This window comes from Styela clava, chromosome 2 (genome assembly GCF_964204865.1).
Source record: "Styela clava chromosome 2, kaStyClav1.hap1.2, whole genome shotgun sequence".
NCBI lineage: Eukaryota > Metazoa > Chordata > Ascidiacea > Stolidobranchia > Styelidae > Styela > Styela clava.
The window spans coordinates 7,585,832-7,597,935 of record NC_135251.1 but is presented as its reverse complement, the minus strand read 5'-3'; the positions used below and the strand labels follow the sequence as shown (position 1 = coordinate 7,597,935).

Below are 12,104 nucleotides of genomic sequence, written 5' to 3'. Positions count from 1 at the left end.
TATACTGAAAACGAATATTGAATCCGCTATAATAATTGAAATCTCTTTTGACATTGCGTGTATCGAACAGTACATTATTCGAATCCGTTCAGACGAAAATTTTGAATCGTCGTCGTCTCGATATTTTGACACCAAAGGTCGAGGTGAATTCCTCAATTTTTTTTTATTAAAGCCTATTTTTACAATGCAATTCAGCCATACGACTCTCTTCTTCCTTGTGATTTATTGATGAATTATGTTTCTAATTGTGTGTGAACGCTCGGCAAACTGTCTGAATGATGCACTCTAGTTTTGCAGTAATTTATGTGCCTGGAAGAGCCTACCAGAGATTCTATCTAATATACCTGCTTTAACCCGATGTAAACATATGTATGATAGGCGTGGTCATTTTCACGCACGAATAAATATCTATTTACGGTTCATTGCCTTTTCTGTTTGACTTCCATGAGCTGATAAACAAAAGCAAAGAAAACACACAAATGATCGAATCAATAATTATTATTATGTTTGGTTATATACAGAAATACAATTTATCAAAAATTGCGGTACTGTCGTAGTATGTGTACCAGGTTAGAGTTAAGCCATAATTTTTTTTCAATTTACCTTATTTTAGTTGTAATAGGAGTTCTAGAACTGTCTGTGTTAGTGAATATACCTACTGCCCATAGGCTTACGTTCATTTACACGGCTTGATGTAAAGTGGGCGAGCAAAATTAGTTACCTTCATATTGGTACACATACTTCTAGAGCGCCAAATTTGCAAAATACAACTCAAGATAATAATAGTAAAGTAATATCAAAGTAAATAAAAACCGTTTTCCCCCGAAAATAGGACAGGGTAGTATTTCAATTTGCTTTCGAAAAATAGCCATAGGGCTTATTTTGGGGAGATGCCTTTTATTTTCACTCATCAAAAACAAAATTACAAAATAGATAATTACGAGTTTTTCAAATACACAAAATATGAAAACCGATGTTCATTTACTTATAAATAACGTTTTTATTAAAAAAAAATGCTAAACATAGATTATTCAAAAATGACCCTATCTTGCAGGTCACTATCTTCATAAATTTCAATGAAGAATTCATTCAAATTAATTTTCTAGTATTCACTGGATCAAAAAAAAAAAGAAGATGTCGCGCGATCGACTATCGACTAAGGGGAGGGCTTATATTTACATTTTTCAAAATTCAGGATAGGTCTTATTTTCGGAGAAACACGGTATAATAATGTGTTGTTGAAAAAAATACATTAGGTCTAATTCTAACAACAGACCTATTTTTGACGATTGAAAAAACACAAATAAATATATCAGTAATTTAACTCATATAAACATATGTAAAGTGTTTTTATAAAATAATGTTAATGCCAGGAAGACAGACATTGTAAAAGTAAGCAATCTATTAGGATTCAAGAATAATTTGTGGTATTTATGTTTGGGGGGCGTTTATAGTCAATGTTTATAGTCAGCCGTGGCCTAATAATAATTGATTGTGTACATCCAGCAAAATAGGGCAGGGCATTTTCGAATACTTGATGATTCAGAATCGAATACAAAATTTTCTCGAATCGAATGTCGAATACTTGGGATTCTATGGGAATATGTAATTGTATGCGACTTTTTACTTATCGATTTTAATCTGTAAGTATGTTGATAGGTATTTGTCTGTTTGCCTGTTAGATGCACGCGATATCTCACGAAAACGAGGTTGAATTTGGTCCAGGTTCATGTGCATTCATCATATGTCGTACCAGAATCCTATTGATTTTGGATGAATTATGTCGTATAATTAGCGAGTTATCAATTAGTTAGTGATGGAACACAAGGTGTCACTATGTAGTAAGAGCGCTGTTTTGGGGATTCCCTAACTTTTGATCGATAAGTCCTCGGTCTCTGACCGATATTCTCGTTTATGTTTTGGGGGTGTGTATAGTCCATGTATACAGTCAGCCGTGGCCTAATAATAATTAATAGTGTGCATCCGGCAAAATATGGCTGGACATTTTCGAATACTTGATGATTTCAGAATCGAATCAAATATTTCTTCGAATCGAATCGAATTGTATGCGATATTTTTATTGTAATTGGTCCTGTCAACATATGATATACTGATGTGTTACTGAAAACATAGAATTCATCACTCAGACAGATTGGGGAGCGTTCACACACAATAAAAAACACGTTTTTATCAATAAATCACTACAGGAAATAGTCATATGTCAGAATTGCGTTAAAAAAATATGGCTTCAATAAACAAAATTGGGAAATTAACTTTGACCATTGACGACAAAAAAACAAGATGGCGGCGATTCGAAATTTTGCTTTGAACTGATTCGAATAATTTACAATTCAATTCGATTTGAATATTCGATTTGTAATGGCCAGCCCTAATGTAAAATTGACGGCCATAGTAAAGTAAACAAAATTTTTGATGATGAAACTGATATCTGAACAAGTTCAATCATAAAGTTTACAGTAAAATTTTAGTCATTTACCTGGTTTTGTCATTTATTTTATTCAATCCGTTAACGAAGTTCTGTTCGGCTTTGAGCTGGTTTTATATTTCACAGATGACAGCATTGCTATGAAATGATGGTGGATAATTGAACAATCCCTGGCTGCTGTACTCTGGATCTTTATATAACTCAACAGCAACATTTTTGTATGATTCGGATTTCTGCGGAAAACCGGGGAACCATCCTTCTGTTGCTATGGTGATTTCTTCTCCAGTAGACAGCAAGAGCTGATTGTTCTGTAACAATTGAATAACAAATGACAAAATCTGTTGCTTGAAATATTTACTAAACTGACATATTAGATCACCAGTTCGCAACCAGTGGGACATGGCCCATTGCTGGGCCACAAAAACATGTTGAGGTGGGCCCCAAATCTATTAAAAATTGTTAGACTCAGTAATAAATTAGGTAATTTCATTGTATTAGAAATTAATGCTGTTTTTTGCAACTTAATGGTAATTTTCATTTTAATTCCTAAAGCGGAAGTGTCCATCTTTGCGAAAAGAATTTTTTGTCTGCTGCGCACTCGGATTTCACTTTTTGATATGTTGTCACTTGTTGGTTTTGCTACAGTGGCTGCAAATAAGTCACGAGACTCCAGGATTCCGGATTGGTAGTTTATAGTACGACAACTCCACAATTTACCACGACATTTACAATATATAGAATATAGCAAAACGCAGTCGACCCTTCAGCCCAGTGGCCGAGGAAGAGAGAGAAGAGTATTTTGTCTCACGCCTCATGGGTGATGGAAGTCCAAACCCGGTCAAAACTTCATGAATTAGGGGCCTGCGAAATAAAAATCATGCATAGCAGGGGTGTATACCCTGCGACCCGCGAGCTAAATGCGAACCACAAGAAAGAAAATTGTGCGACTCGCTGCGAAGTGCCAATTTTGAATGGCGTGCGGCCCGTGAAACTAGGTTTTGATTCAGTTTAATTTGGTACGCGTGAGTTATTCCAATAAATTACAATAACCTAACAGCTATCTTGTGCGAAGCGAACAATGCATGTTACAAGATCAACAACTTTTTGTGTCGGCAATTAGCAGAAGACAATGTCCGTCTTCTTGTTTAGTTTCTATTTTTTTTATATTCCTATAGATCAGTGGTGTGCAACCTTCAATTCAGGAGGGCCAGATACAAATAACTGGGTAAACCGCGGGCTGCGCCTTCATTTAACTTATACTGTTCTTTACAGTATCAAACTGACCTCATACTCCATCCCAGTCCAGGCCTGCATCTTGTCCTGATCAGCAGGGATCAGCAAACGTAGATATTTGAACAGAAACTGGAGATGCGCAAGGTCGTAGATATTCGCAGGTTTTCCGTTGTTCATTGATTTGCAGATTGATTCGGCTGCGTTGAAGGTGACATTGTTTTCACGATACACAACTGCTCGGAAGTATTTGGAGTTGTATGTGACGCCACATTTACCTAAAAAAAAATTATCGTAATTGTTGGATATTTTATATTAGGAAGGACGAAAATAATTACAGATTACAGTAAAATTCTAGTCATTCAACTGTTTTCTTTTTTCTTCTTTTATATCCATCAATTCGTCAACGAAGTTACGTCACTAAATTTCAGATCTGACCTTTGTCAGATTTGTTCAAAAATACTGTACATCGAAAAAAGGGCCGATGATGCGAAATTCGTTTGAATGTAACAACAGTGAGCAAGTTCGGATACGTGGTAGACGGAAGACAAGTGCAGTTTTAAGTATTCTGTGGCGTCTGCAGTTGCCGCAAAACCATGGCGGTATTTCCATACTATGGCCGCTACGGCCAAACCTATGGCGACTGACTTTTTAGCTGCCACAAACCAATGACGAGCTGCCGTTACCGCGGCAGCAAATTGAAAACCAATGGCAGGTAAAATTTTGCTGCCGTAACCACGGCAGGTGGGCCGTGAAGACGGGGCTGTCCCTTATGGTGACAAATATTGGGTAAGTTGGCAATTTTTTTACTTATGAATACAGTTTTGATGAATTTGGGGTTAGGGTTTAAGTAGATATAATTCCGTATGATCAATTTAAATCTGGTACATTAATTTGTGAATATACCGTTAATACTGATTACTGAATAGCGCTATAAAACCATGGCGAGAGCTGCCGCGGTTGGTTCGTGGCAGGAGCTGCCATGAAGTGGTAAGAACTGCGCCTCACGGAAGAAGTCGTTGGACTCAGAGGTGAACAAGGTTTTTGGACCAGGGGCCAAAATTTGGCCCATCTAGACTGGCGGGCCCTGTAAGTGTGACATAAAAAGTTACATTTTATGAACAATATGTACAGTGTAAAACAATAAGCCTCGTGCTAAAACTATTTTTTTAGATAAAACATCAAAATTTGGGGAGCTCCAGAAGTATGGGCACCAAGATGGCGCACAACCTGAACATAGTATGTGTGCGGCGGTTAGGGTTCAGGTTGTACGACATCTTGGTGCCCATACTTCTGGAGCTTTTATTTGGTTAAATTTTAGTTTGGTAGTAGCAGGTGGGCCAGATTAAATTACCCAGCGGACTAGATTTTGCTCGCGGGTTATAGTTCGCCCATGTCAGCGTTCGATTGATGACCCAACCACGACTACGAGTCGAATTCTCGAAATATTTTGTAAATTGAATGTCGATTCAACTTACATAACCACCCCCAACGCTCAGACGGGTGTGGCAGATTTTATATTCAAAATGGTTATAAAAAAAAGAAAAATGAATTACTTTCAGCTTTTTCTTTCTCCTCGAGATTCTTTTTGATCAGGTTGAGGATATCTGTAATGAAATTGGCAATATACGGCAACAATACAAAAACAGGTGCTCCCGAAGTGTGTGTACCAATATGGAAGTAACTAATTTTGTTCGCCGATTTTACATCAAGGTGTGTAAAGGGACTGAAACTTATGGACTAGGGGTATGTATGTTCACTTTGCTAACACAGATAGTTCTCGAACTCGTAACGAGATAGCGATCAGAGAACGACGACTTATCTTTATCTTTAGATTTGAGCTAAGAATGAATTTATGACATAAATTATCCAAAATCAATAGGCTTTTCTGGTCCGAGATGGTGAATGTGCATGCAAAATTTGAAGCAGATTCAACCTCGCTTCCGTGAGATATCGCGTGTATCTAACAGACAGACAAATCAACATACCTACCGATCAAGATAAAGTAATAAAACTAAAATAAGGAAAATTAGAATAAAACTATGGCCTAATTCAAACCTGGTACACATACTACGGGAGTACCAAATTAAATATGCCCTGGTGACTCAGGAAAAGCAACTTCGTCCCTACCAAACAAGTGAAAAGTGAAAATGAAAAAAAAAAATTTCCCCAAAATTGAGCTATCAGTTGATACTTTAATTCAGTGATTACAAAAATTTAGAGCCACGCTTTTTTTTTAGAATTTGTCAAGTCTCGCACGCCATCTTAAAAATACCTAGCCAACAATAAGATACAAATAAGAGATAGTCAAAAGAGAACTTTTTTTTTCAAAACCCCGTTGAGAATACGAGTATGGAACGCAATGTTAAATACAACAAATGTTTTTATTTTTAATTGGCTTATTAACGCCACTCAAAAAATTGTCTATGCCCCCTTTTGTGGGGTGCGCCCACGGCTTAAGACTTTTAATCAGTTATTATTTAAGCTTTAATCAGTTTATATTCCAGGAAACCTTACAGATTTATGCGCAATTATAAATCCGGAGTATGTCCTTCGTTTACCCTTTGAACCCAAAATATATATTATGGAATAGAGCAAACTCACCGGATCCATCGTTTTTCTGTAAAATAAATACAAAACGAAGCTTATTAACAAAGTAATTTTAACACGTAAGTTGTTTTTATTACATTAGTTGCGTGACATGCGGAAGTCGGGTCAGCAGTGACATGCGGAAGTAGGGTCAGCGAATTCTTATTGATTTAGGGTCATGAAATTGAGTCCAATCTATAATGTATTTAGAGCAGGGCTGTGCAACCTGCGGCCATTGGGTCAAATGCGGCCTTTAAGAAAATGACAGGCCCGCGGAACGAGTTTTTAATCCAGTTCAATTTGATACGTGCGAATAACTGTTATCTATTTATGTATACCTGAGTCTAAATCATTATCTATGACGTTACAATGCCCTAACAGCTAGCTTGTGCGAAGCGAACAACGCATGTAATAAGATCAACAACAAAATTTTTGTGCGTGCAACTACTAGAAAGTTGCTATGTTACCTACAGCTACAACCCAGTTCTTTGTATCTGGCTCTTCTGTATTAAAGGTTACACACCCCTGATTTTGAGCATTAGAAATTTAGGAATTGCAAGGTAATTTTTTATGGCAAATTGCCCGCACCTAACGCAGTGTGTATTGGGTATCACAAAAAATAACATATTAATTTTACCTTGCAATCTCCAACTTGGACGAGTTTTCCATCGACGATTTTCGTGACGCAGACTCCAGCTGGAAAAAACAAAATGTTATATTTTAAGAATCATTGTGTCATAAAATTTAGGCTTCATTCGACCGGGAGTACACTTGCTGTTATGGAGTCCGCGAAGTGGTTGGCTATTGGCTAAGCCTCACAATCAATTTATAAAACCAATTTATCAAAATCAAAAATCGCAACAAATCTTACCTGGTATTTTTTTCTCCGCCATCAAGCCACAGATGAGAGAGATAAAGAATAGTATTTCGACGAAGTCCATGTTTGCTTCTAGGAAAGTTTGATGACACAACTAAATGATTAGCTAGAATGTGAGTTCTGTAAAAAAATATTTATTTTAGATAATGTCAACAACGACGCAGTAAGTTCCCACGCTTTTTATTATAGAGGGTGGCGGGTTCGAAATCGTGATCAATATTTTTCTATTAGCGATAAAACTTTTTGTAAATTATTAAAATGTGTATTTGACAAACCATTTACACCAAACATGGTCAAAGTACGGTCCGCGAGCTAAATTCGGCGGGTAATTCAATCTGGCCCGCCTGGCCCGCCCGGATCTGGCCCGACCGGACTGAAACCTATGGGCAGAGGGTATATTCATTTGGCTAACACAGTCAGTTCCCGAACTCGTAATAGAACCAAGATAAGGCAAAATTAAAATACCATTATGATCTAGCCCTAACCTGGTACACATACTACGGGAGTACCGCAATTTTAATGCGCGCATAACTCTCTGATTGACTCCAAGTGCCCTCTGCTGTTATATCTAACACACAGAATATTAAATAGTACTAAATTAGTAAATACACCATAATAACGCAGCATCAATCTTGATTCATAAATTATAATTAAATCGTATGTTATAACAAGCCCCTATCAACGCATTTACGTCACTTCCCTTAGCCATAAACTATTCCCAGCTCAGAAAATTTGCCTGTTTAATAATATTACGATTGGAAGCCATTTTAATGCACGAATACCTTTCTGTCCTAACAATAATTGCGACTCTCGCAATAATTCATTTTGTGATTTTTCCATGTCACGCGGACACCGTTACTTTTTCTAGGTATGCTATGCTCCTATCTCTGCTATATTTAGCACTAAACTAGTAAAAACGCATTATTAACTCAGCAGTTATCTTGACTCATAAATTGTGATTATGCTGTGTATGATAGCAATCCCCCATCAACGCGTTTTACGTCACTTCCCTTTGCTATAAACTATTCCTAGCTTTGAAAAATTGACCTGTTTTATGCGGCAAACAAATTTGATTCATCCATTTATAATATTACATTTCAGTCTAAAAAATTCCAAAAATCTGAATATTGACTCCAATTATTAAAATATTAAAGCACTACTTTAAAAGATTGGAACCTTTTATCGAATTTGGCGCGTGAACAAAACATCTGTCACTTATTATTATCATAGAAGTAGCAAGACTGTCCTAACAACAACTGTCACTACCGCAATGATTCATTTTTTGTTTTGTTTTTTTCCATGTCATGCGGAAAAACTTCGAAAATTACTCGAATGTGGCGCGCGAACGAGACATGTGCAATTTTTGAACAACATTTTGAACATTTAAAAAGAATTAGAATGATGCTCAATTTTGGCAAGTGAAAACGAAACATCTGACATTGATTAACACAGAAGTAATATAACAAGCATTCTGCTTTGACAATAATTGCGACTACAGCAATAATTCATTTTGTGATTTTTCCGTATCACGCGGACCACATTATTTGTTCCATGTATGCTCTCTTCTCTCTGTTGTATTAATTGCCAAATTAGTAAACACACCATATCAACGCTGCAGCCATCTTGACTCATAAATTGTAATTATGACGTATATGGTAACGAGCCCCTATCAACGCGTTTTACGTCACTTCCCATTGTTATATACTAATTCCCAGCATAGAGCAAATGCCAGTTTTATGCGGCAAACAAATTTGATTCGCCTATTTATAATATTACAGTTGGAAGCAATTTTAATGCAAGCGTAACCCTCTGATTATCTTCAAGTGCTCTCTGCTGTTATAGCTAACACATAGAATGATAAAAATCGTCCATTTCACTCATCTACCGTGTTTCCCCGAAAATGAGACCTAGTCTGGAAATAACTACCTTGTAATTTTGTTTTTTTATATATAGAAATAAAAGACATCCACCAAATTAAGCCCTAGTGTTATTTTTCGAAAGAAAATAGAAATAATGTCTTGACTTATTTTCGGGGAAACACGGTAACAAATTTAAATATCTCGTTGCAGTCATTCAGTCTCAAAACAATATTTTAAACATTTCAAAAAATTTCCAAAACCTAAATATTGACTCTGATTATCAAAATAGTCAACCAAACTTGAGTGATGCTTAGTAGCTATGAAATATTAAAGCATTACTTTGAAAATTTTCTCGAATTTGGCGCGCGAACGAAACATGTGTTACTTATTATTAACAAAGAAGTTGTAAGACAAACACCGGGTTAATACCGCAATACTTCATTTTGTGATTTTTTTTTTTGTGTCATGCGGAATAAAACTTCGAAAATTGTTCGGATTTGACGCGCGAACAAAACATCTGACACTCGTTATTAACATAGATGTACTAACATCCTGTCCTAAAAACAATTCCGGCCACTCCAATCACTCAGTTGTATTTTTTTTTTTATTGCACGCGGACCACCATTAATTTTTCTATCTATGCTCTCTTCTCTCTGCTACATATCAAGCACTAAAATAGTAAAAACTCATTTTATAACGCAGCAGTTATCTTGACTCATAAATTCTGATTATGCTGTATATGCCCCCCCCCCCCCCCCCCCCCCCATCAACGCGTTTACGTCGCTTCATTTGCCATAGACTATTCCTAGCTCAAAAAATGCCTGTTTTGTGCGGCAAACAAATTTGATGCGTTCATTTATAACTACGATCAGAGATGAATCCTCTTTATTTGTGAGCGACTGCGCGTGACTTGGATTAGAGCAAATTTTCAAACAAAATGTCGAAATTACTAATATTTTCATGATTCATATTTATTTCAATTTGATTTAGATAAATATTTCATATTCGTGGAGCTGTTTGCATGTGTGCAAAACTAGAATGAAAGCAAGTAACTGTCCAGTGAAGTCGGGGCAAATTATAGCCGGAATCTGAACTTTTTACCAGCATTGAGGAAAATTTCTTGGTGATAATTGTTATTCCTGGAATTATATCGAAACACGGCACATCATGTCTAAAATGCGAACGAAGCTCTGATTCATGCCCGCATTTCGCATAATATCAATGAGGCATGAACAGGAAAGGTGGGCTCACCCGCAATTTGAACCCGGGACCTCTCGCACCCGAAACGAGAACCATACCCCTAGAGTCTAGACCCAATACCAGTGGTTTCCAAACCGCGGACGCGGGTCAATTACGTCATTATCCCAGCTCAAGCACATTTATAATCGTAACAACTCAATTATATCAGTATCGGTATATCGGTTTTAATTATACGTACCGGTATCGTTCATTATTACATGACGTCCGGTGGATAAGCATTGTGTAAGTATTCGAAAAAAAATTCCCCGAGTGAAACTAACATTGTCAACAATAATTATCTTAAGTAATACATTAATTCTCATCTTTGAGATGGCCACCGGCGATTGTCATGGCCGAGTAGTTGAGGCGACAGACTCGGGAATATTTGAGTTCTGCCCGCACTGGTTCGAATCCTGCCGACGACGAAGTCGTTCCGTTCATCGTTGTTGTTTTTAAAGCGTTCTTTTTCGGTCGTTTTATTGGTAATATCGCCCATTTATTATGCTGTATTCTACAGCTCGGTACTTCAATGAGTCAGCCAGTGATTATTTGCGTTGTTATATTCATTCCAATTCTAATAAATCGATTTCATAGTCAGAATTTCACACCTGGCAATAACTGGGTTGAACGTTTTGTCAAGGCGTTAAACTTCCTGGGGCATTGGAACCATGTTACAACCCGACCACGTTAAAATGTTATGGTGGTCTCTTTTTGAATATTACATATGACTGATTTTTACTGGTTGGAAAATATGAACTTGACTTGATCGAAACCTTTTGAACAGTGTTATAAAAGGATGGAGTGGTATATGGTTTAATTTCATCGCCCCCGTTCGAGTTTCACGTTACTCGCCAATGGTATTGCTATCACCGGGTTGGCCGAGTGGTTAAGGCGTTGGACTTAAGTTCCAATGGGCAGATGTCCGCTTGGGTTCGAACCCCACACCCGGTAGGATTTGTCAAAATAACGATGCAGTATTTTTATCTGACTCGAGAGATTGAGTGAGCAAACAAGTACGCCTTTTTATCCGCCTCAGCCAGTACATGCTGGATTGTTTGGATCAAATCCCTGCATTTTTAGCGCCGAATGGCTGACAGATGAATATCAAACTTCGTAAAAACCAGGGGTGACAAACCTATTTTCTGTCGCGTGGCATTTTATCAGTCACCGGTGAGTGAGCGGGCCGCACAACTACCGTATGATACCTGTTGATTTTCATCAACAAAACGAACATCCATACTGCCTATGTTATTTAATTAGGTGCTCCCGAAGTATGCGAACCAAGATGGCGGACATCGGAACGTAACATGGGTAACAGGTTAGGGTGAGGCGATAATTTTTTTTCCAATTTTTCTTATTTTAGTCCTATTATCAGTTCGAAGACTAGCCAAGAGCCTCCCGTAGTATTTATACCTAAAATTATGGCCTAACCCGAACCTAGTACACATATTACATTCCGATGTCCGCCATCTTGGTTCGCATACTTTGGGAGCCCCTTTAATTATATACGGCGGCATTAAATAAAAAAGAAACATTCAATGAATATTTTGCTTATTGAGATTTTTGGAAGCTTTTTCGCTTTACTAAGCGCTTTATATTATGACGAACTGGTGATCTGAAAACTTTCAACTACATACTATGAAATTCGTCTGTCAGTCTCCACCTGTATCGATCAAGTTCGGTTTTGGGTGCGGCGTCATCTCACTCGGCCGCTACGTTTGGCTCCGATGTTCGAAATCCGAATTTCGTTCGAAAACCGTAACATTTTCAACACTAATTTTAGGTCGAATACCGGGGTATCTCTGTACTATGAAATTTTATTGTACTGAATAAAATACATTGTAGTCATTGATATTTCATCGCA

At 37.2% G+C, this 12,104-nt stretch overlaps 1 protein-coding gene and 1 non-coding gene across 2 annotated transcripts; one reads left to right on the top strand and one right to left on the bottom strand.

Annotated features, from left to right (window-relative positions):
* Nucleotides 1-489: 489 nt before the first annotated feature.
* On the bottom strand, nucleotides 490-7,264 carry LOC120336348 (uncharacterized). Its single transcript, XM_039404016.2, has 6 exons — nucleotides 7,137-7,264; nucleotides 6,903-6,961; nucleotides 6,281-6,296; nucleotides 5,233-5,283; nucleotides 3,731-3,954; nucleotides 490-2,754 (listed from the first exon to the last, which is right to left on the bottom strand). The coding sequence occupies exons 1-6, from the start codon at nucleotides 7,204-7,206 to the stop codon at nucleotides 2,560-2,562; spliced, it is 615 nt and encodes a 204-aa protein (XP_039259950.2). The 5' UTR covers nucleotides 7,207-7,264; the 3' UTR covers nucleotides 490-2,559.
* A 3,844-nt stretch (nucleotides 7,265-11,108) lies between these two features.
* Trnal-uaa (transfer RNA leucine (anticodon UAA)) lies at nucleotides 11,109-11,191 on the top strand. Its single transcript has one exon. It is a non-coding gene; the product is annotated as a tRNA-Leu (tRNA).
* Nucleotides 11,192-12,104: the final 913 nt, after the last annotated feature.